The 23858-nt window shown below is 44.6% G+C and overlaps 1 protein-coding gene across 3 annotated transcripts in view; it reads right to left on the reverse strand.

Annotated features, from left to right (window-relative positions):
* Positions 1-1167: 1167 nt before the first annotated feature.
* The window catches only part of PRICKLE1 (prickle planar cell polarity protein 1), a 70866-nt gene continuing 48175 nt past the window's right edge, over positions 1168-23858 (reverse strand). The window contains exons 1-8 of one of the 3 annotated variants that reach the window (XM_080392118.1): positions 17150-23473; positions 11717-11896; positions 9338-9451; positions 8366-8503; positions 7671-7874; positions 6999-7185; positions 5996-6859; positions 1168-4561 (exon numbers count right to left, since the gene is read on the reverse strand). In XM_080392118.1, the coding sequence (XP_080248244.1) occupies positions 3705-4561; positions 5996-6859; positions 6999-7185; positions 7671-7874; positions 8366-8503; positions 9338-9451; positions 11717-11848 (2496 nt within the window). In that variant the 5' untranslated portion in view covers positions 11849-11896; positions 17150-23473 and the 3' untranslated portion in view covers positions 1168-3704. The other 2 variants (XM_080392116.1, XM_080392117.1) reach the window with 2 other exon arrangements.

Genomic DNA, 23858 nt, shown 5'->3' on the forward strand with positions numbered 1-23858 from the left:
TGTTACTCAGGGGCTGGCTGGGTATCAGTTGGCTGATTTTTTGTATCAGTTCAGGGTGGGTTGGTTGGTTGGTTGGGTTTCACCTATTGAACTGTCTTTATCTCGGCACATGAGTGTTTCACTTTTACCCTTCTGATTCCCTCCCCCATCCCACTGGGGGGGAGTGAGTGAGCAGCTGTGCGGGGCTTAGGTGCTTATAGGTATTACTGCCAATAGCACAAAACAGGATTTACAGCTTTAGTGGCTGTATCGGTCTTGTGCTGGTAGCAGATGTTATATCCTGTACTATTCTCTTTATATTTAAGGTGGAAGACTCAATTAGAAACATTTCTCATAATAAGTGGTCAGAAATAATGAAGTGGCAACTGTTTATGTCAGGCTGAAAAAGTTCAGCAAAGTTGTTTAACCATCTTTAAACTTAGTGTACGATTTTTAAACTGCATAAAAATACAGGTTAGCCCCTCTTTCATTAAGCATTATTACGAATACCTGTTAGTCTTCTCCTGATGTGAACGTCTCAGCAGTCAGTTCCTCAGCTTTCTACGTGTCCTCTAATGCTCTTTATTACTTGTGGTCCTGCAGCCCAGCACGGGTGAGGGGAGATGCACACACCTTAGAGCAGAGGTGTCAGCTGGCGCTGAACAAGCTGCGTGACCACTGGGAGGCAACGCTGGAGCACTGCTCCCCGCGGCATGGTGCTGTGCAGCCCTGCCTCCCTGGGGAGTCGGGTCCTGAGGGACAAGGGCAGAGCTCCTGCCTCGGGCAGAATTGCTGCTGCGTGGAGAGAGCACCACTACACACACAAGGTTCTCTACCCCCTTGCACAGACAAACGTGCCTCTAGATTTTTTCCAACTGAAACTGAGGACAAGGAACCGCCTCTGCCCCACTGCCAAAGCTTCTAGCTGAAAAATAATAATATAAACAGTGATGGTGAGAGGTGAGAGGTGTCATTATTTACATCACTCATTTTGAAGTACCCAGAGCCCTTGCAGGAGCAGAGAGTTGACAGTGTCCCAGTAATGACACCTTTAGTTATCATTGGGTTTTGGAGAGGGGCACAGGAAGAGAGAAATCTTTCAGCTCATTTATTTTGAGGTTTAAAGGGAGGTAACGTGAAAGTTAACTCTGAAGAAAGTTTGTAAATGACACACTTTAGAGATCTGTGTCAAATAGTTGGATATTATTTATTTTTTTAAGGAGGAACTAACAATCTACGGAAAACTTTTATCATCTAGTACTCCATAAGACATTGCACTTTGGGAGACCATGTATGCTGTTATCTTGGGAGATGATGTAAGATCGGAAGAACTACTCGTGGAGAGACATGTCTCCATGAAACAGTTACTTGCTCCAAAAAAAAAGACAGCAGTAGCAGCACAGCATTTCATTTCTGAATCCTAGTTCCCCATATTTGGAAACACAGGTAAGAATGGAAGGTCCCAAGCATTGTTTGAGCATCCTGGGGGAAGTATTAGAAGTCAGCATCTCTCCTCAAGTCCTGTAAACCCTGGCAGCCTGGTGGCTGTAATATACTTAAGAACAACAGGCCTTTGGCTGCGAGGAAAGCAAATGCTGCCTAAGCCACCACAGCAGCCTGCCAGCTGGAAGCATCCCATGAGCTGCCCACTGGCCCATGCAACGTAGCGTATTACTTTGATCAGCTTTCATGTACACAAGACTTGTTTGTGCTAGAAAAGTGACTTATATGGTGAATACCACCTCTGGGAGAAAAGGGTCTTTTGCTTATTCTACCCTGAAAAAATACAAGCAGGTAACTGCTAGTCTGGTTTAGCCTTAGCAATAGCTTCATGTTCTTTGGTGTAAGCCAATACTCACGTGTCCGTTCCCTCCCTTACTTCTAGCTGCCTTTATTTCCAAACTGCTCTGTCCTCTCAAGGGCAAGCTTAGTTCAGTTTGCCAGGCGTTTTTGGTAAGAAGCATCTATTATTTAATTAATTACCTTTATTCAGGTGGTCAGAAAGCCAATGGCTTTAGCATTTACTGTCTTAATTGGTGGATGCCACTTAATTCAACTATTTCTGCCCTTTATTAAGAACAGTGGAAGAAGTTTACTATAACTTAAAATAGCTCCTGCTCCACATATGAATTCAAGGCTTCCTTTGAGATTACCTGCTACTTTCTAGTTTTTTGCCAGCTTGCCTTCTAGAACCACCCAGTATATCTCTCCCTTTATGTAAGTGAACTTCAGAAATTATTTTTGGGAAAGGAGGGGAATAATAATAAATTTTTTAAAAAAATAAATCCACATCCACAGGAGTTGCATATTTGTTGCACTGATATATTCTAGGCTTGTGTGGTTTTTACATTTATATAGTTGACATTTTGCTTGACCCATAAATAACACTTGCAAGATTAAGAGGGCCATAGAGAGTATTTACAGAGCCCCACCATGCATACAGAGCTTTTAATACCTAGTAGACAAAATTAAGCTGTTTTGCACTAAACATTTTTCAGTATTTTTCAACTTAAAACCCCTGACTAAAATACAAGCAATGTTTCATCCATAATGCTGCTGTTAAACCCCTAACAAATCTAGTCTGATATTGTAACAAACTTCTTCAAATTCAGGGATATAAAAATATTCAGCTTTTAAAATTTAACTGTACAATATGTACATTAGTATTTGCACTGTTAAATTATGAATACATTTAAGCCTATGAAATACTAAATTATAAATATCAATGTTTTTTTTATTTAGAATTGCAGCTAATACATTTTAAAACCTGGATAATGCATTCCAAAAGACACAATTCTGGAGCCTAATCCTTTAAGCCCTTATGAAAGTATTTGTTACGCAAGTAGATTCATTGACTTAAATGGGGTTACATGCCTGAGCAAAGGACTCCAGCAGTTGTACCCCTCTCTTTTGCTGCTGGGGGTTGGGGGGCACAGCCCAAAAATATTACCACTTGCTGGCAGCGAAGTCCAGTTCCAGTAGCTGAATTAGTATCTTCCTTTAAACAGGCATGTAAAACAAAAGAAACCAAAACCCCAAAACCTTACAGAGGGATGGAATTCTTAAAAAATTGTGGAGGAAAAACCATGAAAGTTAAAAGTATCAACGACTTACTGCTGCTTTAGGATATACCAAGGCCTCAAGCATTTCAGCTCCCACATTCTGATTTTTGCCTCCTTAATAGTGGACACTTTGGAAAAAGGAGCATTTTCCCAAATAAAAAAAAAACAACCAGTTTTTGTGAGGAAACTTGAAGGAGGAAAAGTGAGCTTTATCAATGAAGAAAGGGCACAGCACAGAGCCACCTTCTTCTTGGCAGTAAGAGGGAAAAGTCAAAGATCACCCTGTGGACATAGCTACAGCACAGGACCGACAGTTTTATTTACTCATCTTTGTTCGATCCCCTGTCTCAGATAACTCAACGTAGATGAATAGTGAGCATAAAATAAAATGTCTGCAAAAAGTCAGTATCAAGAACTGCAGGAACAGTATTTTAACAGCTGAGACATAGCATGTAAACCTAGCGGTATCTGAGCAGATCATCATTCGGCATGGTGACATTTCTGAATGTTACTTGTACAATGTAAACTCTGGCAGGGTTATCATTTACACTGGCAAAGCATTAAGAACTTTAGCAACTTGCCTAAGTACAGTTATTAATATAAAAAGATGTGGTTCAAACTGTAGCTACAGAGTTGACTGGTCTTCCCAACTGTTAAAACAAATTAAGAAATTATGCAATTTTTTCCTTTGTGTCCCCTCTTCTTCTTTGATTTGGTTGTCCTTTGTCCAAACTGAGAACTAGATAATGCAGTAGTTGGACCAGAAAGGTCATCTGTATAGTATGGGTATCTCAGTGATCGTGGCTGTGGAATCGGCTGTCCTAGAAAATATCCTTCCTCTTCAGAATCGGATGACGAGGATGAAGTTGAACACCAGGAGTCATCTTCCTCACCATACAATCCAAAAAATTTATCAACCACCTGATTCCGCAGTGCATAATCAGACCTAGTATGGGCATATGGTCCATACAGCTCTGCATTTTGAATATATGCCCGAATCTCCCGTGAGCTTCTATTTTGAATAAATTTTTCATGATCCTGAGGGGAGTAATAACGAAATCTCTCTCTTGGAGAGCATCTTCTTTCTGTGGCCAAGTTAAGTGCATTATCTGAACGAGACTTCCTACTTCTTCTACGATGATGAGAAGGCCGACTTCCACGCTCTTCAAAATGGTAAACACGCCTACGAGTCCTTTCACTCATTGGAGGCTGGCGGATTTCAAGATTCTCGTAACTTCCATTATCAATAACGTCATCTGAAAATTTCACTTGCTGAGGCCTAGACTGGGATTTGGATCTTCTCAGTACAGGCATATGCACTGGCTTTTCCTCTGGCAAGACCTTTTCCTGACACAACTCTGAGCTCAGACTCTTCAAGGACTCCGTGCTCCGGTGGAGCATTGAAGAATTCAGAGTTCCCATGTTGCTCATCTTCTCACAGTCCTCTACCTCCAGTTCTTGGAAAGTTTGCAAAGAGTACAGAGATGGCCGTGGCTTGCCTTCTCCATCCATTGAAGCCCCTGCGGTGGGAATGGAGAAAGGAGGAAAAGGAAAATGAGAGGACTATCGGAGAGATAAGTATTGTAACAAAATATTAAACATTTCTTTTCAGTAAAGCAGTGGGTTTGGAACTATACCAAAAGGAGTAGCTTTGTAGAAGAGGAAGCTTTGTCTTGACTTAAAACATTTAAGTATTAGCTCTGTTTACCTAAGAATCAGTTAACGTTAGGACAACAAGGGTGGAAGTTTAATGGCTTTAAAATTTTTAAACAGCTCTAACATGCATACAGCTAAAGCCTCTAAGAAAAAAGAATTACTTGAAATTATTCCACAGTCCATGCTTGGCATTTTTCAGGCTAAAATATTTCCTGTTTCTGGTATTGCTAAATTCAATATTCCAGCTGTTGCTACAGGAAAGCCAGGCTTACTGCCTTGCAAAGGAGGATCCGTACCCTCCAAAAATCATCAGCAGTAAGCTGGCCTGGTTTACTCCAGGTTTGTGGCCAGTGACCCTTCATTCCCACAACAACCGTGTCACCTGTCCGTGATGCTCCCAGGTGCAATACCTCTAGTTCCTCCTCCTCCTGTGCCCCCTGAACCAAGCTCCCGTCATCGGTTCCTTTGCTACTGCTTGGGCAATGCCGCATGTGGGTCAGGCCTGAGCTACATGAGTAGCTACAATAATTCAGGTTATAGGAAGAGAGGAACGAAGGAGACAGGACAACTTTTTTAAATGGGTCTCTCATACCTAGCTCCCACATTTGGGTTTTCTGTAGGGAAATAGGAAAGGAAAGCTAACACATGTGCACATGTGTGCGCACACACACACACACCAGCACCTACACATATGACTTATCTCTGGCTAATTTCAATCACATTTGACAAGAAGGTTCATAGAAGTGGATTATCAGTTCCTCTTCAGTCAGTGGAGAAACATAATCTCATAAACCTCATTTCCTAAGGCTAAGTTGTTTACCATCCTTTCAGATTTTCTACATATTTTTACAAGCAAATCAGGAGATTATCTAAAGTCTTTTGCAGTATTTAATATTACCCTAGTATATAATGCAACTTCTTCTATTTAAGGTATGGAGAAAAACCAAAAAAGTTTTATTTGGCTTGAAGTGGTGGTTAGTATATAACAAATGCATAGTTCAAGACCATTCTTAGTCTGTTTAACATTATGGATTTTTTTGTTAAAGGAAAGAGAATTCAAAAGGAAAGAAGAATTTAAATAGAATTTAAGTAGCGGGAATGTTTCTTGTGGAAGCGTATGTGCTTGTTTAAAGCTACTGCCTACTTTACACGCATCTCTTGCTACGAAAGCTTTTTAGAGATCACAGATATGAAAAGTCTTAGTTCAGAATACTCCAACATGGTTGGTTGTATCTGTGATACACTTTGGTTGACCTCTCCATAAAAAACATTCATTTCGTGCAGACACCCACCCTTACCTGTTATGTTAGACAAAGCCAAAGAATCCATTGAGTCTCGAACACTTTGTTCTTGCTGTTTGAGGTCAGACAAACATTCAAGTGAGCCTCCATACCACGGTGTTTGGTCGTGTTTGTATCCTGATGCCCCGTGTTCCATGTCTAACTCCTGGATTTTCCTGCTGCTGGCAGGGCCTGGGTGGCTGCCATATGCAGAGTCACCCAAACCATCTTGTGACTGGGCCCAGTACATGTCTGATTGATACTTCTTACTTGCTAGGCTTGGGTTATTTTTTTTCAAGTCCGACTTGCTTTTGACGACACTATCAGAAATCCAGTGTTCACTTGATCTAATGTCTACTTCCGCAGGCTGCTGGAAGAGGCTTTTATCACCAAACTTCAGAAGAAGTTGAGTCATGTAGTCTTCATGTTCAGCCCATTCTTCAGGGTCTTCAGGCATTTCTTGCTCTACTCTTCCTTTCCAGAAGTCTTCGTTAACAAAGCTTGCCTCTTCCCTTGAAAGGCTTAAATCATCCAGCTTACGAGAAAGAGTATCATCAGCATTGCCTGAAAGGCCAGGAAATTTGTAATTGAGAGCTGGTGACAGGAGGAGTGACTGGCGGCACTGGTCGGCTGACCGGCTGCTTTTTCCCATGCGGACACTCCTCCTGGAATCTCTGGATCGAGCAGACTGAAACGCAGAATCAGAAGAGTCGGAGGCATGAACATCCTCTCCCAAGCTGCAGGTTTTTGAACAGTAAATCTGCCCTTGCTTTGGAAGGAAAGGGCAGCCAAGCAAAGAGGTCTTGCACTGAGCACAAGAAAAGCAAGTCTCTGTGGCATGCCAGTGCTGTCCATCGTAGGTCATCTGAGCATGGTCAACACCTGGAAGCAGAGCAAAAGCAATGCTTTGGGTTTCTCTAAAAAATTACTTGTGGAATGCATACTTCTGGAACGTGAAATAATTTCCTAAATTTGCTTTCCCTTAATTTGTAAGTTGAACGCTTAAAAAGGATATACTTACCAATGTGTTCCCCACAGGTCTCGCAGTATTCCGCATAGAGAGATTCAAAGCAGTTACAGCAGAATGGTCGCCCATCCTTCATGATGTATCTCTGTCCACCCAGGATGGTTTCACACTCGAGGCAACAGAAGTGCTTCATGTGCCAGTGGCGACCCTCAGCTTCTGTACACTCATCAGCAAAAATTATCTTTTCAGAGATAAAAAGTAAACTTTTAGTTAAGTGGCCAAAACCTCACCTGGGAAGTTAGAGCATGCAAAGCACCCTAATTGTGCAGTTCACTGAATTTATTTTTATTTAGCTGCCTTTTGAATATAAAGATAGAAAAAAAAAAGTACTTTAAAAAAAAAAAAAAGAGAGAGATAACATAAGAACTTAACCATTAAGAAGCTGCTGTCAAGGTATTCTGGATGTTTGTACAGATCCTTTTTCTAATTTGATCTACAAGACTCAATTCTGAATGCAAAGAGGTATGCACTTCCTGAATACCATCATATTACTTACGATACTGCCAATTTGACAAGAAATGAAACACCTCAGCCTTCAAACACATCTGTGCAGCAGAGTCCTGACTTCTTAAAACAATGCATCTGAAGTTAGTAATTGCCCAAGTGATGCAGTTTGTTAACTGAACAACAGGAATGCAGACTGGTTGTAACACGTGAATTATTCACCTCATCGCAGGCTGAACATCGAGGTTTGAGAAGTTCAGCGTGGTGTCTGCCACAATGAATTTTTCCATCTTGGTAGAAGTAGATAAGGTCAACGAGCAGCTCGTTACATGTGAAACACACAAAACATGAGGGGTGCCAGCACACACCAGGCCCAGCTCTTGAGGCAAATACTGCAACTTCACCGCCGTTTACTTTCATACCACACTAGGAACAAAACCAGAAAGTGAAAACACTTCCCATCCCAAACTACTAGCTTCTAGCGTTTAAAGTTAGAACACCAAACCCAATAGAGCAGTTTTTATTCCAAAACTGCGACGAGAGGGAAAAAATTCCTCTCAATTTAGGTCTAGACAAACTCTGTGCATCAACAAACCTTTTGTGAATAGAATTTTATTTTAATCATAATAACGTTTTTAAGCATATGCCTGGGTTTCGTTTGTCATTAATTTAGTATGAGTCAGCAACAGGTTTTTTTGAGTAGGAAATAGATCAAAGATTCATTTCATACCCAGTATCAAAGGTTGCGTTTTGCTTAAGCACACACTACCTTCTTTCTATTTACATGCAGTTTAAAAAATCATCTTTTTTTAAAATGTTTATAGACATAGACAGCGATAAGCTTACATTTAATATTGAGATACTGTATTTTCACATTATTCAGCCCTCCAGTTGGCTTGTAGAACCAGTAGTATTACCTGCTCACAGACTGCATGCATCACTGCTCTTGAGAGTAGCTTAATAGTGCCTCGGCCGAGTGCCTCCTTTTTGCGCTGAGAACTGAACATCTGCAGCTCCTTCTTTTCTTCTTCACTTAAAGACTGGCAGTATCTCACCTTCCAGTGAAAACACAGGAGAACTTACTTTAGCTACTGAGCTTTTAAAGTAACAGATTGGTGAGTAAGTGCATATATGCAAGAAATTCATCAGGCACGCTGGCAATCATCATTAAACTTTTCCAACTTGTTTGCTCTACCATCAATATTTAGCTAATATAGCATAACACAGAAGTAGCACAGAGAAAGTTTTTGCATTACAGGGAAAAAACCCACCAAACTAAGAAGTTGTCTAGGCAAGAAGTAAGATGTAAAAAAGACAAACCAAAACCTGCTGCTATTCTAAAACAGTGGAATGAACGCAGATCAGCCATAACATTGTCCTTTAGATTTATGGTTAAGTGCCCACAACTAACTATTGCAGTATACACAAGATCTTAAGTATTGACACCCCCGCCCCCTTTCCTTACAAAGAGCTTGTTTGTTATTTCCACTTCTACTCCAAATTACACTGCATATCTGAGATGCAAACCTTTTACTGTCACAAAGCATCCTTTTTGTGTGCTACAATGCAATTCCAGGAATTTGTAGGTTCCTGGTTAATTGGTGGGTGGCTGCAAACACTATAAAACCAACTTGTGTTAAGTTTATTGCAGTGACACCAGCCTCCCTTACAAGCAAAGGCAGTGTCCTTCCAGACAGCTCTTATCCGCACACAAGCCCACCGGACAGCTGAACAATGGACTCAGTGTACACACCGTGCTGCTTTATAGGTCAGATGCCACTGCAGGCCACAATTTAGGCTTGTAATACAGACCCAGGTAGGTAATTCTCCACGTAAAAGCCGCCAGGGAGACCTAAGCCCTGACGGTCCATCCCAGATGCTGTATTTACCTCATTATCGTGGGGTGGCAGCTGATAGAGAAGTTGTTTAATGCGGTGCTTCTCTCCAGGGCTGTTAATGTAAGGGACCTTCTCCTCTGGCAAGCAGGCAAAATACAGCTGGACCTGAACAGGAGGAACGCAGTGTTCAGACCGAGGGACACACATCACCCAAGCACTGCAGGCGTCCTTCAGCTACTGTTTTATCTCGGGTCTCATTTACGAAGGTTACGCTACATTAGACCTGTGGCAGGGGTTGTGCTGAAAATACGAGACCCAGATGAACCAGCTCAGCAAACCTGAATTGTCTCTGATAAAACTAGCACCCAGCTGCTGAATTGCTTTTCTGGAATGCAATTTGCAGTGACAATTAGGGGGGTATCATAAATTATGCACATGTAATGTTCTCATTATTCCCACCCCCTTCAGGGCTGGTCAACAACCTCATGGAAATTCCAAGTCTCCTTCTGCAATTTACTGCACAAGGCATGAAGCTTTCCAGAAAACAGCCACTATATAAACAAATTTAATTTGCTCTCTGCATTTTACACATTGTTGAGACAAAAGCTGTTTTGTAGTCTCCTGCTGATCAGGCTCACCCAAAGCATCAGCTTTCATTGCTTCCATGTGGGCTTTGGTAAGAAGGTGGAAACATCCTTCCCTTGGGAGGAGGCTGGATACAGCCACATTTCAATCAGATGCAAATTAACTACAAAATTTTCATGGGCTGCATGTTTTTGATAAAGGAATCAATATTACATGTACACACCTATCAATCTTCACTCTTTTTTTTTTTTCAGAAGAAAATTATGACAGGAAAGCTGTAATGAACACTATGACAAAGCCCAATGGCAAAAAATATTTTTGTGGAACAGCTACAGATTTATTGTTTTTCCTACGCAGTTTCCAGCTTGTCACGAGGCCTGGGGCTGTAAATAAGAGCTGAATATTGGCAAAAATATTACTTGCCATCCAGATTTAAATAATGCTCAGGTCAACAGCTTATTACTGTGCAAGACAGATGAAAAAGAAGCAGTAATCAGTCACTTGACTCGGGAAGCAATCAACATTATATGGGACAGGTTGCACAAAACATGACTTGGTCTTCATTTAACCCAAACTGAAACATCAGAAGCCCACTTACTACTGACTGTACTTCAAGAGGCTTCAGGAAAAAATAACAACATGCATTAAGAAGTGAAGCTTTAAAGATACTTTATGCCCTTTTCTCAATTTTATTGCACCATTCTCAGCATGAGTCATTCTTCTTGGAAAAAAAATCTTCAGTGAGTTTGAGCTAGTTGGATCATGAGGGTATTTTAGGGCATTTAATTGTGCTGGCAGAATGTTAGCTTGCTGTTTGCCTTAAGGTCTGATTCATCAGGATTCTTATATATGCTTAAGTAAGTGATAAAAAGTTTCCCTAAAAATAGCCCACTATTTGCCATTCCTGCAGACTCGTTACTTTATTCATCATCAAGAAAATCTCTGCACAGCAAAACGGAGATATCTTCTGCACCTTTACAGCTATGGAATGTATGATCTTGTCAGCTGAAGGAGAGTTGCTCTGCCTTCAGTAGCAGACACTACAAAGCCACTCCGTCCGTTTAACACTGAAGTCTGAGTTCTGGACATTAGTGAGTACACAGCTTCAGCACAGTTGCAGTATCATCAAGTAAATGAATACCACGAGAGATTCATTTTCATCTCCCATAGCAACTTGCCCATCAATAATTTCATTTTTATTTCCATTACCATGGCGTTGTAAAAGATAAAGAAGAAAGGGGAGAAGGGAAGGAACAGCCCAGCCAACCCACGGGTGTCAGCTCTATAGAGACCATAGAAGAGAAATCCTGGCACGAACAAATGGCAGGCATACAACTATTTAAACAAGCGTAAAATACATTACTACTTGTCACAGTGACAGAACACTTCTGTTTATGTGCGCTGTAGTAACATACGTGTTCTGCGTGTCGAATGCCTAATTATTTAAAGAGTTGTCCAAGTGCAGTGAAGTACTGGCCAAGTAGCACACACGCCACAAAGTATGGAACAAGCTTTAATTTAAGCTAATAACTTATTTCAAAGAGAAAGCAAATTTCTATGCTGCTTTTTAGACTTGACAATACATACCTCTGTGGCACATATTTATTGAAAATTCTTGACTGGGAACTTTTTTTTTGGAACATAAAACTCCTCAGTGTAGAGGATCTTAAGCTCCCTAAACAGAGCCTCATTGGAACAGGGAACAAAACAAGATGTGAAGAGTTCTAGATGAATTTAAGTTTTATACATTGTAAGAATTTAATCAAGACTTGCAGAGGCAGCGTATCGCTCCCTTAGACAGTCCTTACAAGGCTTATTTTAAAAATGCAGAAGCACAGTTGGTACCTGCTCCGGTCTGAGGCCAGGGGGGACCCAGGCATATTCTTCCAAGGCACACCCAGAGTCATCGTCAGATGTTGAGCTTCGCTGACACCCGAAGACGAGATTATTGGCCTTGGGGTCCATCTCCAATGGCATAAGTGTGAAGTATTAAATATTTCAGCTGCAGCTCATCAAGCGATTGATCTGGAGGAAGAAGTTGACAGAGTTTTAATAAATTTGAATGTGTAACAACTAATTATCAACGTAAATGATCTTACAACCGTTTAGTATTCCTTGTGCTGCCCAGAACGATAAATGACTGAAGCATCTAAAAGAAAAACTAGTCAAGAGAAAGAAAACTAGACACACGCTACCACGTTTGGCAACTGCAAAGAATTTCAATATTAACACTTGTCATCTTCTACACTTGTGCTCGTTTCACATCACAGGTTGTATGCAGGTGTATCTGGGAAAGACTCACTGAGCAGCTATTAACAAAAGCAATGACATGAGCTCTTCCTGAAGTCATTACTGCCACCAATCTAGTAACACAAAAGACATGACAACTGCGTGTCAAAAACTGAAGAAATTGCTAGGGAAAGACTGTTGTGCAAGTAGCATCCTGTTTTTCACAAGGTAGGCACAGAGCAGTGTCTGCTGGATTCCTCCGAGAAGTTTGTTTTAGCTGTATCAGAGTGGAAGGGCGTTGGTCCAGTTAAATATCTGAAATCCAATTATGCCAGATTAGGCTCTGTAAAATACATCATGATTGTTCTGTTAATTTAAAACCCTACAGGGAGATGCTTCTCTTGATTCATGAAGCCTGCAAAGCTTCGTATCAGTGGGATCATTTTGAGTCACAACTGGCGAAGAAGGTTCTCGCCAACATCCACAGCATCCTGCAGTAAAAACCTTATTAGGATAAACATTAGTTCTAGGGGAAGTTCTTAGGAAATTCGGACCAGGAATTTCAGTGAAATCCACATAACCAAAAGCAGAGAGGATGCATTCTACCATGACAGAGGTTCTGACCACTGAGGATAGAAACAAACTTGCTTTTGCAGTACAACATTACACACAAGCTGTGCCTTCCCTATTTTAGGCAATTCTTTCACGTATTCTTCTAAACACAGATACAATTTTGTCAGTACTAGATCTGAGCCATAGCAAATTTTAATCTTGACATACAGCCTTTCTGGTGGGTCTAAAGGGGGAAGCAATCTAAAAACTTCTGGTGGGTCCCACGTTACATTTCCAGTCTTAGCGCCACCATTTCAGAGAAAATAAGTTGCTGCTAGATCACAGGTGGAAGAAAGATTTAAGCCCCCTTACCCAAGTATTCAGCTAGTTACTCAACAGGAGTTTCTCATCCTTCAAGCATGAGGCACTGGTTAGTGCCAGGCTTTGTTGATTCAGTACATAAACCCAAACCTGCTCCATAAAAAATGGCCACATGCATCCAAAGCTACAAACTCGGAGAAATTACAATATTCAGCATTACACAGTCTTACCTACCCCCATTTTCAATACATCTGTACATAACCACACCCAGTAAAAAGCAACAAGATTACTTAACTCTTCCACTGGGCTAGTGCTCAAAAAAATGAAACTTGTTTGTGAACTTCATTCCAAAAACTTATGGCTGAAAAATACACTATTTCTGCTGCACTGCTAAGATGCCAACACACTTCTATTACACTGCATAGCTCCACTGTAATAGAAGATTCATTTAATATTTGATGGGGAAAGCAAACCTGCCAACCTCCCCTTTGAGAACAGGCTATTTCTACAAAGCTTGTGAGCTGTCAAGCAAATTTCTGAAATTTTACTCTAGCTGCACAACTTCAGAAGGTTAGCGAAAACAGTTTCTAAGCTTAACATCACCATATTATAAATCTCTGTCAAGGAAGGTGACTAAAACCAAATCCAATACTAAAACCTCAGTACGATATATTTAAAGTAGGGAGACAGGCATCCTTGTACGTACTAGACCCCTTGAATTAGTTTCCTTGAGAAACAAACAGTAAGTGATACAAAACTGTTTCCCCCCTCCAGGTACTAGTGGAAATTAACTCAAGCATGAGGTATGCTTTGTTACTACTTGTATAAAACTAGGGTGCAAGGAGGGACAGAGGAATACTGTGATGCAGTTAAGAAATCACTAGCAAAAAAAAAAAAAAGGCAACAGTGCTTACTGTTGCAGGTGGATGGGGATGCTCAGGTTGGCAGCTTGTGTCCCTTATTGACACCCAAATAATTCTTAAGTGTAAAAATCACTGTGAGTATCAAGAAGTCCAAGTCCTTCCAAGATGATCTTAGCAACAGATGAACTGTTTTACAGTTTCCCTTCAGGAAGGTGCAGATACCTGGTTTACAATAATGTCATGTACTCACTGACGCCTAAGCTGGTATTTCCAATTCTTACGGCATTGCAACATGAGAGCTTGCATTGGTCAACTGTCCCTTTTCAAGAACAGGCTCCTGCCCAATGACCCAGGAATAAAAGGAGTCACTAGGTGAAACACCTTTGCCAACATTTCGCTAGGCAGCCTGACCCGAACCGCACCCCAGGCAACAGATCTGAAGTGTAATTTAGGCTGAGACAGGTTCAGCTCTGCCAGTCCCCGGGCACTTGAGCAAGGTGCACCCCTGGCTGGCTCACACCGCATCCAGCGCTCAGGAGCACAGAGATAACCGAGTAATTGCTTCATATTGATTAATCACAAACCTCTCTGTAGGATCAGAAATTAACTTCTCTGACTTTCTTCTCTTGAAAGATAAAGAAACAAAGCGAAAACTGAATGTCTGAAAACATGTTAAGTCTTCTGAGGTTTTTTTGAACACTAAGGCTACACACTACTTCTATGCACCAAAAAGCGGTGCTAGGTAATGTTGGGATATCAGGTACAGCAAAGGTACAGAAGTGCAGGAGCGCTGCCTAATTCCAAAGGAAAACAAGGCACCACACTGCTTTTCCATGGACCACTTTTGACACATCTGTTTCAGACAGGATGCTCCAACAAGAGACCACCACAGGCCTATTTCCCGGTGATACAGGGCAGGTTGAAAGCATGGCGAGTAGAGAATAAAGGAAAAATACACCTTACCTCCAACTGTAAAATGCAACTTTACAGTCAGGGTGCTCCTCCCCTGATAAGGCAACTGGAAATGTATAAAGCGAGGTTCATAAATCTCAATGAACCAAGATTACTCAAAGGACAGCATTCACTTTAAAAGAAAAGCTCTATTAGCCATAGAGCTAATGTTAAGCCAGCTATAAAATGACTGGCAGTACACCATATATCAATACAGCCACGTCACAAATACTGTGGTGTTGCTGAGAGTGAGGCTTCTAAACCACCCCAGCTTAACAGCAGGCTATCTGCAGAACTATTTTAGCAACTGCTTGTTTAGGAGTTCTCCTTCCTTTCCTACTCCAGTGTAATTTGGTTTGCATTTTAAAACTACAGGGTTCTTCCTCCCTGCCCCCCAACCGCACTCATCCTTCAAAGTGATCCGTTTAAAATGATCACATCCTAAGGAGGATTCAAATGAATATAAACAACAGCTGAAAAAATAAATGCTTTCCGAGGGATGAGTAGAAAGGTGGTCTTTCTACTCCTGCCATGACATCTACAAAACACAGCAAGGATGTTTTGTTTTGCTTCCTTAAAGTCTGTGGAACATTTTGAGGTTTCAGCTCTGTTCAAATACTACCTCTCAAAAAAAGCTTCAGAGCCTACAAGGAGGTATTTCACTGGCAGCTTGACAACTATGAGTAACATAATTGAATTAAACAGCTACATCTGATTGTAAAAGAAAAGCAATTAATACTTTTTTTCCACAGATGTATTAAAATGACCCTATTATGACAAAGTTCTTGGAAGCAAAGATAAACTACGCTCCTAATTACAAACCTATTGGTACGCAAAATACTAGGCTAGCAAGCTTTGAGCAAAGCTATTGCTGAACCCATACGAAGGTTATCCCCATGCTAGGATTTCCAGCTCACTGATTATGTTCACCCCTGACCAGATAGAAGAGGTCATGATTTGTGAGCACAGTTAGACAAACATCTCCTTGCCCATCCCCTGCTGTTTTACTCTGTCCTACAGGGCAAATTGTTTTAACAACTTTTTTGTTAGAAGGCTTGTTAACAAGGCTATAGGGGATACAAGATGCATATCGCATGCATCCATTCACAATGAAGGCTCAACGAGTTGAGATTAGCGTGGCCAGCCCATTCACCTGTTTATTTAATCCCTGGTCCACGATAACTACATTAGAAGAAAGGTGTAAAACAGCAGCAATACACCACCATAAAGTAACTATTAATAATTTAAAGACTATTTCCAATAGCTATTATGCAAATGTTCAAAAAGTCCCATTCCCTAGCCACAGTACAAGTAACTATTTACAGACAGCTCTGCTGCTCTGTACTCGGGAAATCTGGACCCAGAGTTGATGAGTGGCATTTTTATCAGCACTAGCACACAGCAACTTCCTCAGCTGTTGGGTCCTTTGAGTAACGACCTATCCAGAGCAGTAGGGGGTGGAACGAAGGCTGTATACTTGTCCATTCAACAAACCTTTATAGATGGGCCCCAGAAGTAAGAACTTTTTTCCCCTCTCTTTAGCCAGCACGCAAGGACCAACTGAAGACTTAAACTGCTTTCCTCCTCTAGCATCCTAGCGCAAAGATCACTTTTCCACCTGAAAGTCAGATGATCCTTCTCGGGGGTATTTTCTTCTGACGAGCCATGCTGCAAAGACAGGCTACCTACGTTAACAAAAGGAGGAAGCACCGTGACAAAGCATCGCCCCACGCCAACACATCTGATTTGGATGTGTTATGCTTGGCGCTGCGCGGTGCCTGATAGAAATACAAGCGCAGGCTGCAGTTGGGCAAGAACCAAACCTCCGGCCAAGGAAGCGGTATTCTCACGGATGCTTCCCCCCTCTCTCCTTAAGAGGGTGTACAGACTCAGAAAGAAAGAAATCGTGCCTTTTACAGCCTCCCATTGATTTTTTTTTTATTCTATTTTAAACAGCAGCCCGACTTTACTCCAATGTACACATATACTCAGGTTTCACCCCGTCACCTGTTGGCTCCCGAACAACACCCTTCTTTGTTAGGGCTCACAACCCTCATTTGAGACAAGTTTCCAGAGAAAACACTTCAAGCAAGTGTTCAGTAAGTCACGAGACTACAGTTGTCAAAAAAAAAAAAAATACCCGCGCTTAGGCGGGTGTACTCTGACGGACGCGCTGCGCCGCGGCAGCTCAGGGCAGCGCGCCGGGCCGATGCCCGCCGGCAGGCAGAGCCCCGACGGGCTGGCGGGGACCCCCCGGGCCTCACAGACATGACGGCGGTCAGAGGCGCCCCCCGTCCCCGGGTCCCCCCCCTCCAGCCTCCCACCGGCGGGCGGGCCGCGGACACACGTAACCGCGAATTACCTCTTGGCAGGACCGAAAGGGCGGCGAGGCGGCTGGGGCGCCGGGAGGCGAGGGGGGGCGACCGATGGCCGCTCGCTGCGCCCGCCGCGTGGGCCCGAGCCCCCTCCCCGCTGCCCCAGGGCTGCCAAGGCAGCGGGCACGGCGAGGCGGCCGCACTGCTCACCGCGGGCCGGAGGAGCGGCCAGCGCCAGGCGCAGCCCCGCCGAGGAAGGGGCGGGGGGCTCCGCCTGCCCGGTCCCTCCGGTCGGCGCCGCCGCTTCCCCTCCCCGTCCCGCCCGCTGGGAGCGCGGCGGCAGAGCTACCTGCGCCGCCCCCCGCCCTCCCTTCCGCCCCCCCGGGGCTGCGGGCCGGGCAGGGAGCAGCCTCCCGAGCGCTCCTCCCCAAACGCACCCCGGAGCGGCCCCGGCAGCGCCCGCCGGGGGGCTCCCCGCCATCCCCCGCCGGGGGCAGCGCTGTGCGCCCCTCACCGCTCGGCCGCCGGGAGGAATCTCCCACCGACCTTCCCTTCGAAGCGCTGCCCACGACGGGGGAGGCGGAGGAGGGGGGGGCGCTCCTGCCACCGACCCCGGGGCAGGAAGGGTCGCCGGCCCCACCGCCTGCCCACCCGGGGGACCAAGCGTTTGCAGAAGCAATAAATTTCTGCGCCGGGGACACGACGGACACGCGGGTTAGCGACAGCGCTTTTGTTCGCCTCGACGCCCGAAACAGATTCCCCGCCCCACCCTCCGCCGTGCTCCGGGCTGACCCGAGCACCGAGAAATTAAGGACGCGGGTAAGGACGGGAAAACACTTGGCCTATTTACATCGCTGTGTGTGAATAAAAATAACGCAACCCGGGGCTGAGGACCACGGCGAGCAGCTGCCCATCGCTGCCTCGGCCGGCACGTCTCAAGTGAGAAAGAAGCGCCCGCGCCCCGGCTTACGCACAGAACGGCAACACCCGGGCTACCGGGGCATGCTCCGAACGCCCCCGGCCGGGCACTGCCGCCTCGCTGCCACCCCCGGCCCCCGCGGCGGGGCACGGAAAGCGCCGGGAGGCGGCGGCTCGTCTTCAAAGGCTGGCGGCGCGGGCAGCCCCCGCGGCACCGCGGCTGCAACCGTGAACGCCGCGCTCAGGTTTCCTCTTTCCCCTTCCCTCCCGCTCTTTGTCTCCCTTGGGAAGTCATTATCAAAGGGAATTTATTCGCGCTGCTCGCGGGGTCAAAGTGGCACCCCCCGCCCCCCCACCCGCAGCGAGGGGCAGCGGCCACCCAGACCCCCGCCGAGGGCGGCTTATCCGCCCGGGCGCGCCGAGCGGGACGGGGCACTTGGCAGACACTTAACGCTTCCCCCAGGAACCGAATCTGCATGAATTTCAATTCCCCTCTCCTCACTCTGCACGCTTTGCCCGCAGGGTGCTCGGGGGAGCCGGCCCCGACGGGTAAAGGCGCGGCGGCTGCCGCGGGCAGAAGCGGGGAGCAGCACCGCCGTGTGTGCCCCCCGTCCCCGCAGCTCGGCCGGGCACAGGCGGGTTTCCAGGGGGCCGGGAAGAGCCCCCCAACACACACACACACCCTGTGCCGACGACCCACCGCCGGGCGCAGCCACACAGAAAGGGAGGCTGATGGATCAAGGCCAGCACCGGGCTACCTGATCTCAAGTCGCAAAGCCTGTCCTGGGTTCACGACGTTAAAAACAGCCGACCCCGGGACAGACCCGCTGTGGCGGGGATGCGCAGAGGCCTTACACCCGCACCTGTGACCGCAGGAGGACGAACGAACTCCCGCACCGACCCGGCCCCACGCCATCCCAGCCGCGGTCCCACCGGGCTCCTGCAGCAGAGGAAAACCTGCTGAAACTCCAGCAAATTAACCAGCTCCAATCCTTCCACACCCCATTTCACTTCCATAAGCAGTTTTGCTGGTTGTACTACCTCCATTCTTAAGCTGCTAAATTGTTTTGAGGCCAAAGCTGGTGTATCACTTGGCTGAACCAGAGATTTTGTCAGGGCTTTTTTAAGTGCTGGCTTTACAAGACCCAGACTGTTTCTATTCCATTTATTGGACTGAGCAGACCCCATCTGGTGGCCAGCTGAACATCTGCCAGCTCCATTCACCATTAATCAAACATGGAAATGTCAGGAATAATGTTTATTCTTCCCCACTACACAACTGAATTAAATACCAACAATTTGCATATATTGTCTACTCCTTTTCCAGGGGTGCCTGACCTCTGCTTAGTTGTTCCGCGCAATGAGGGCTCACAGTGCCTGCACAGCACCCTGCAAAAAGGAGAATCTCATTTAGGGACTTCAGCACAACCAACTCAATGGCCATAGATCCATTTGCGAAGTCTCCTGACCAAGAGCCTACTGCAGCCAAAGAAGAGATGTTCACTTACTTTACTGGGCAGTCAAATTATCCCCGATCTTGCTAACACTTCCCTGGATGCTGAAGAGTTTGAGGGTGCACAAAGGTAGTTGGCTGCACTGGTCTTTTTTTCCTGGACTTTTCTGGCTTGAGCACAGAAACTAGTATATTGTTCTGAGCAATCCACTTAGAGATTATCAGGCCAAAATCAACTCTTGTGATCATCTAGCATGAAATCACGTGGTCGTAAGATTTTTCTAAAATCACTGTCTGCATGAACAAACCATTTGATTTTGATTTTAGAAGTACCAGCAATGAAAACTCTACTACAACTCCTGTTAAAGCCACTATAGCTCTTGTTAAATTGTTTCAAGTAGTCAATTATTTGAAAACTTTTTTTAATCAGATTGCTGTGTTTCAGCACTCAAATGCTGGATAGTATGGTACCCTTGAATGTTAGGCTAAAGAACCAGATATCATAACTCCCCTTCGGCATTTGCAAATTGTGAAAGTCATTCCTTAACTATCTCTTTTGATGCAAGCTGCTTCCACAAGAACAAATGTGTTGCTATGATATTTTTTTTATTTTTACACAACAAATATGACAACATACTTGTTCTGTGAAGCATAAATTATGCTATAGAAGTTGCCTAAAAAAAAAAAAGCTAAAAAAAGACAGGCACAAACCGACTTGCCCTTTAAGGCATGTTCCACATTCTTGACTGTACTGGATAGAGCTGATTTTTCAAACAACCCGATGCTTCAAGGGACCTGTAATGGATATGGAACCTTTTGCCCTAAGGTATTAGCACAGATTTAGTCTAGGTAACAACTTACTTGTACTACTGACCAGGCCAGGGGGTGTTCTCTGGCCTGTAAGAAATTCGGTAAGGGTATCAGTGTGGTTTCCCAGTTTGCAATTATCCACATCAGGGAACACCCCCTGAGATAACACTAGTAATTGCTACTTTTGTTGGCAGTCACAGAAGAGAGACCAAGGAGCAGAAAACAAATTAACCTCTTGTGCTTCAGAGGTGCCTTCTCCGGGTAGGACAGTGGCATAACACCCACCTCTCAAGCCTGATTAGTTCTGTGGATAAACAGAAGATCGCCCTCTACATCATCACCCTTTAATGATCACCACCTCCACTCCAAGAGTTTTAATTAAGCATCATCTCACCTGTTCATTTAAAATACAAAGTTGTGAGTCAGCTATGAAAGGTGAAAGTATGTAGTAAGGCGAATGGAAGCTAGAACAAGAAAGAAAAAAATCTGTAATAATTCTTTCAGAGAAGTCAATGAAAAAATTCTTCAAAATAAACTGGGTTTTGTGTTTTGAAACAAGACAAACCAAGAAAGGTTTTGCATGTTTCTGACAGCACAGGAGGAGTCCACAGAGCAGGAACTGCAACTGCTCCCCTGGGGATTATACACAAACCAAAGCCAGCGCCTGACTGAATGCTGGCAGGCATGCCCTTCAGGAATTTAAGGGACAGCAACTCAGCCACGTATGGTCCTGCCTGCAGGCTACAGCCCAGGGAGCTCTAGGGTGTGTTTCCAGCACCGAAGTCTTTTCCACCTTCAGTGGCCCCAGGTCTATGCCCCAAAGGAGCAAAGAGGCCAGAGTAAGGGAAGTGGTTCCACCACCTCTGAGCTGACCTACTGGAAAACCCAACCCAGTGACAAAATGCTGGTTCAGTTCCCTGGACCTACCAGTGTTAGCACAAGTTAAAACCAGGATGAACTGTCATGGAGCTGCAGGCTCAGCTGTCAGCCTTGCTCCCTCTCTGTTCTGGGAAAACTGGGAGTCATGGGCCTTGCCAAACACAAGTGCAAGAGGGTCTTCCTCAGCCAGTGCATGAACAGCCTGACCTCAAAGACGCTTTCATATGATGCTCAAATATAAGTGAAATTTAACTCTGTTCGCCTTGGTGTGTTCAGAAACCCCTGTGGACATCCACCTGCATCTCTGGATACCTAAACATCCAGTCAAACCTGGACCTAGGTCTCCCAGCTTAAGAACATGACTGGGGAAGTATGCCATCATAGGTGTGAAAAATTTACAGAATTTTGCCATCCTATATGATCACTAGGAGTCACCCGACACCTGGATGCTTTTGAAGCAAAGCTGAAGAAGCCTTGAAGGACCTTAATGGGCCACCAGTGCAAGGCCACCCCTCTTTGTGCCACTTTGCACCTACAGCCATAGGTGAAACCTCCTCGTGCCCTCCCTGTTCCACACCACTTCCTCCTGCCCACCCGAACCAGGGAGGCTGGCACCAACAGCGGATCACCACGTGCTGCTGGGAGCACAGGCTGACCCGTGCTGTTACTGCTGACTGGTGTCTTCCTGTACTTTCTTTTTTGATGCTGCAAATAAAGGGCATGGAGGCAGCACCTTGTGATTCTGATGTCTCCACAGTATGAATCTTTGCCAATTTTTAAATAACATTTAAAAATGCAGAGAAAACCAGCTCTGTAGGAGACATGCCAGTAGAAGATGAGATTATATGCAACAGAGGGGGAAAGATACAGGGATTAGAAGGAAGTGTGCATATGAAATGCAACAAGTTAAATAAGGATAAGATGACTTTGCCCAGCACAAGTTTGTGACTGAGTTACGGTGCTTGGTTTCCACTCTCCTCTTTGCTGCATTCCCTGTGATCCTAACAGTCTGCCTTCTGCATCCCCTCAGTGCCAACAGAATGGGGACAATGCCCCAAACAACTTTAGAAAATGACAACATCCAATGGAAATATTAACATTTGAGACTGTCAAGTAGCACTAGACAAAGAATAATAAAAACAATAAATGCTCATTTTTTATTTTCACCCACTGAACAATGGCACAGGAAGCTGCCGAGGCATCCAACGACCAGGCATCAAGGAGGGAAACAGCACCTGAACAGCTTACTACAGAGACTTACACCAGCTACTGCTGGCCTGAGGCCTGGCCGGCATCAGCTACGGCATGTTGGGAATGCATGCCTAAGAGAGGTTTATTTTATTTCCTTTTCTTAATGCTCTCAGAGTTGAAGAAAAACAGACCTTTTAAAACCATGATCCTACTTTGCTTCAGCAGCAAAGAATTAAAGTTTCATTAAAATGCCCTTCCTTGTTAGATCGGGCTAGGACTTGCTCCTGAACCAACAGGTCTGTTACTGTATCTGGAAACTCTTAACCCCACAGGCTTTTCTGAAGACAGCGATCTTGATTTTTATCATAATTGTCTCCACGAAGCCCACAGTCACACGGGGCAGAGGTAACCGCCCGGGTGCCCACAATACTGCCACAACCACCAGCTGACGGGTGCGAGCAGGGCTTTCCTACCCACACTGACACCCTCCGTTAATTAGCACCCCGTTTCCCAGGCTGCATAAGGCACAACAAAGTGCGCTGCAACAACATGTGCCTGCAACGCTTTGCTGGCAGCAGAGGCTGACGCAGGACAGAATCGCTGCCTGGGTTTTTAATAACACCCCAGCGCAAACACCATTATGCAATGGAGAAGGTGTTGCAGAACCAGTGCTAATGCGCTGTTTGCTTATTGAGGGACTTTTCAGCCAAGTATTGTGCCAAAGCCTGTGCCGACTATGAACAATGTCACTTTTACCTGTTTCGAGCTCTGTTCTCAGGCCTTGTCTCCAAAGAACTCCTCGCAATTAGATAAATTGGTTTGGAAATTGATTTAGATTAAAAAAGGAAACTGCAAACTTTGTGGCTCTTCTACTATGGTCAACACATATATACACACAAAGGGATACACACCCCAGGAGCAGGACATCCATGTAAAGAAACTAATATTTAAGCTAATGCTTAAGCTAATATTTAAAAACAAATTTCAAACCCTTTGTGAGTTTTATTGCATGAGTAATGCTCCAGTTACACTAAGTCTGCCCTGCCACTGGTGATGCTTTTCAACTCGGGAAAAATCCCAGGTGACTGAGTTCAAGCAAAGGCAAAGTTTGACATAGGGGATTATTTCCAGAGAAAAAAACTCTCCGTTTTAAGCCAAAGATGAGATTTGCAAAGGTTTGTGGTAACCTCTGGCTTAAAATCTGCATGGGGAGAGAAATGTTGCAGTCACTGAACAGGTACCCAGCATAGTGTTATGCTGCCATTTTCCAGAAGCCATATCTCAGCACACTAGAAATACAGGCGAGAGAACAATGCTTAGATTAACTATTAGTTTATTTTACCAAATTAATCTCACAGGCCATCCTCAAGGCCACCAGTGACGCAAGGAGGATGTAAAAAATGTCAGGTGGATAATGAGATGCATTACACCTTTATTAGCTTTCTTTAGTACAGCAGTTGCAAGAGAGAGGGACTACCAGATTGATGAGCTGTCAAGACTGAAGG

This window comes from Falco punctatus (genome assembly GCF_963210335.1).
Source record: "Falco punctatus genome assembly, chromosome: 6".
NCBI classification, from domain to species: domain Eukaryota; kingdom Metazoa; phylum Chordata; class Aves; order Falconiformes; family Falconidae; genus Falco; species Falco punctatus.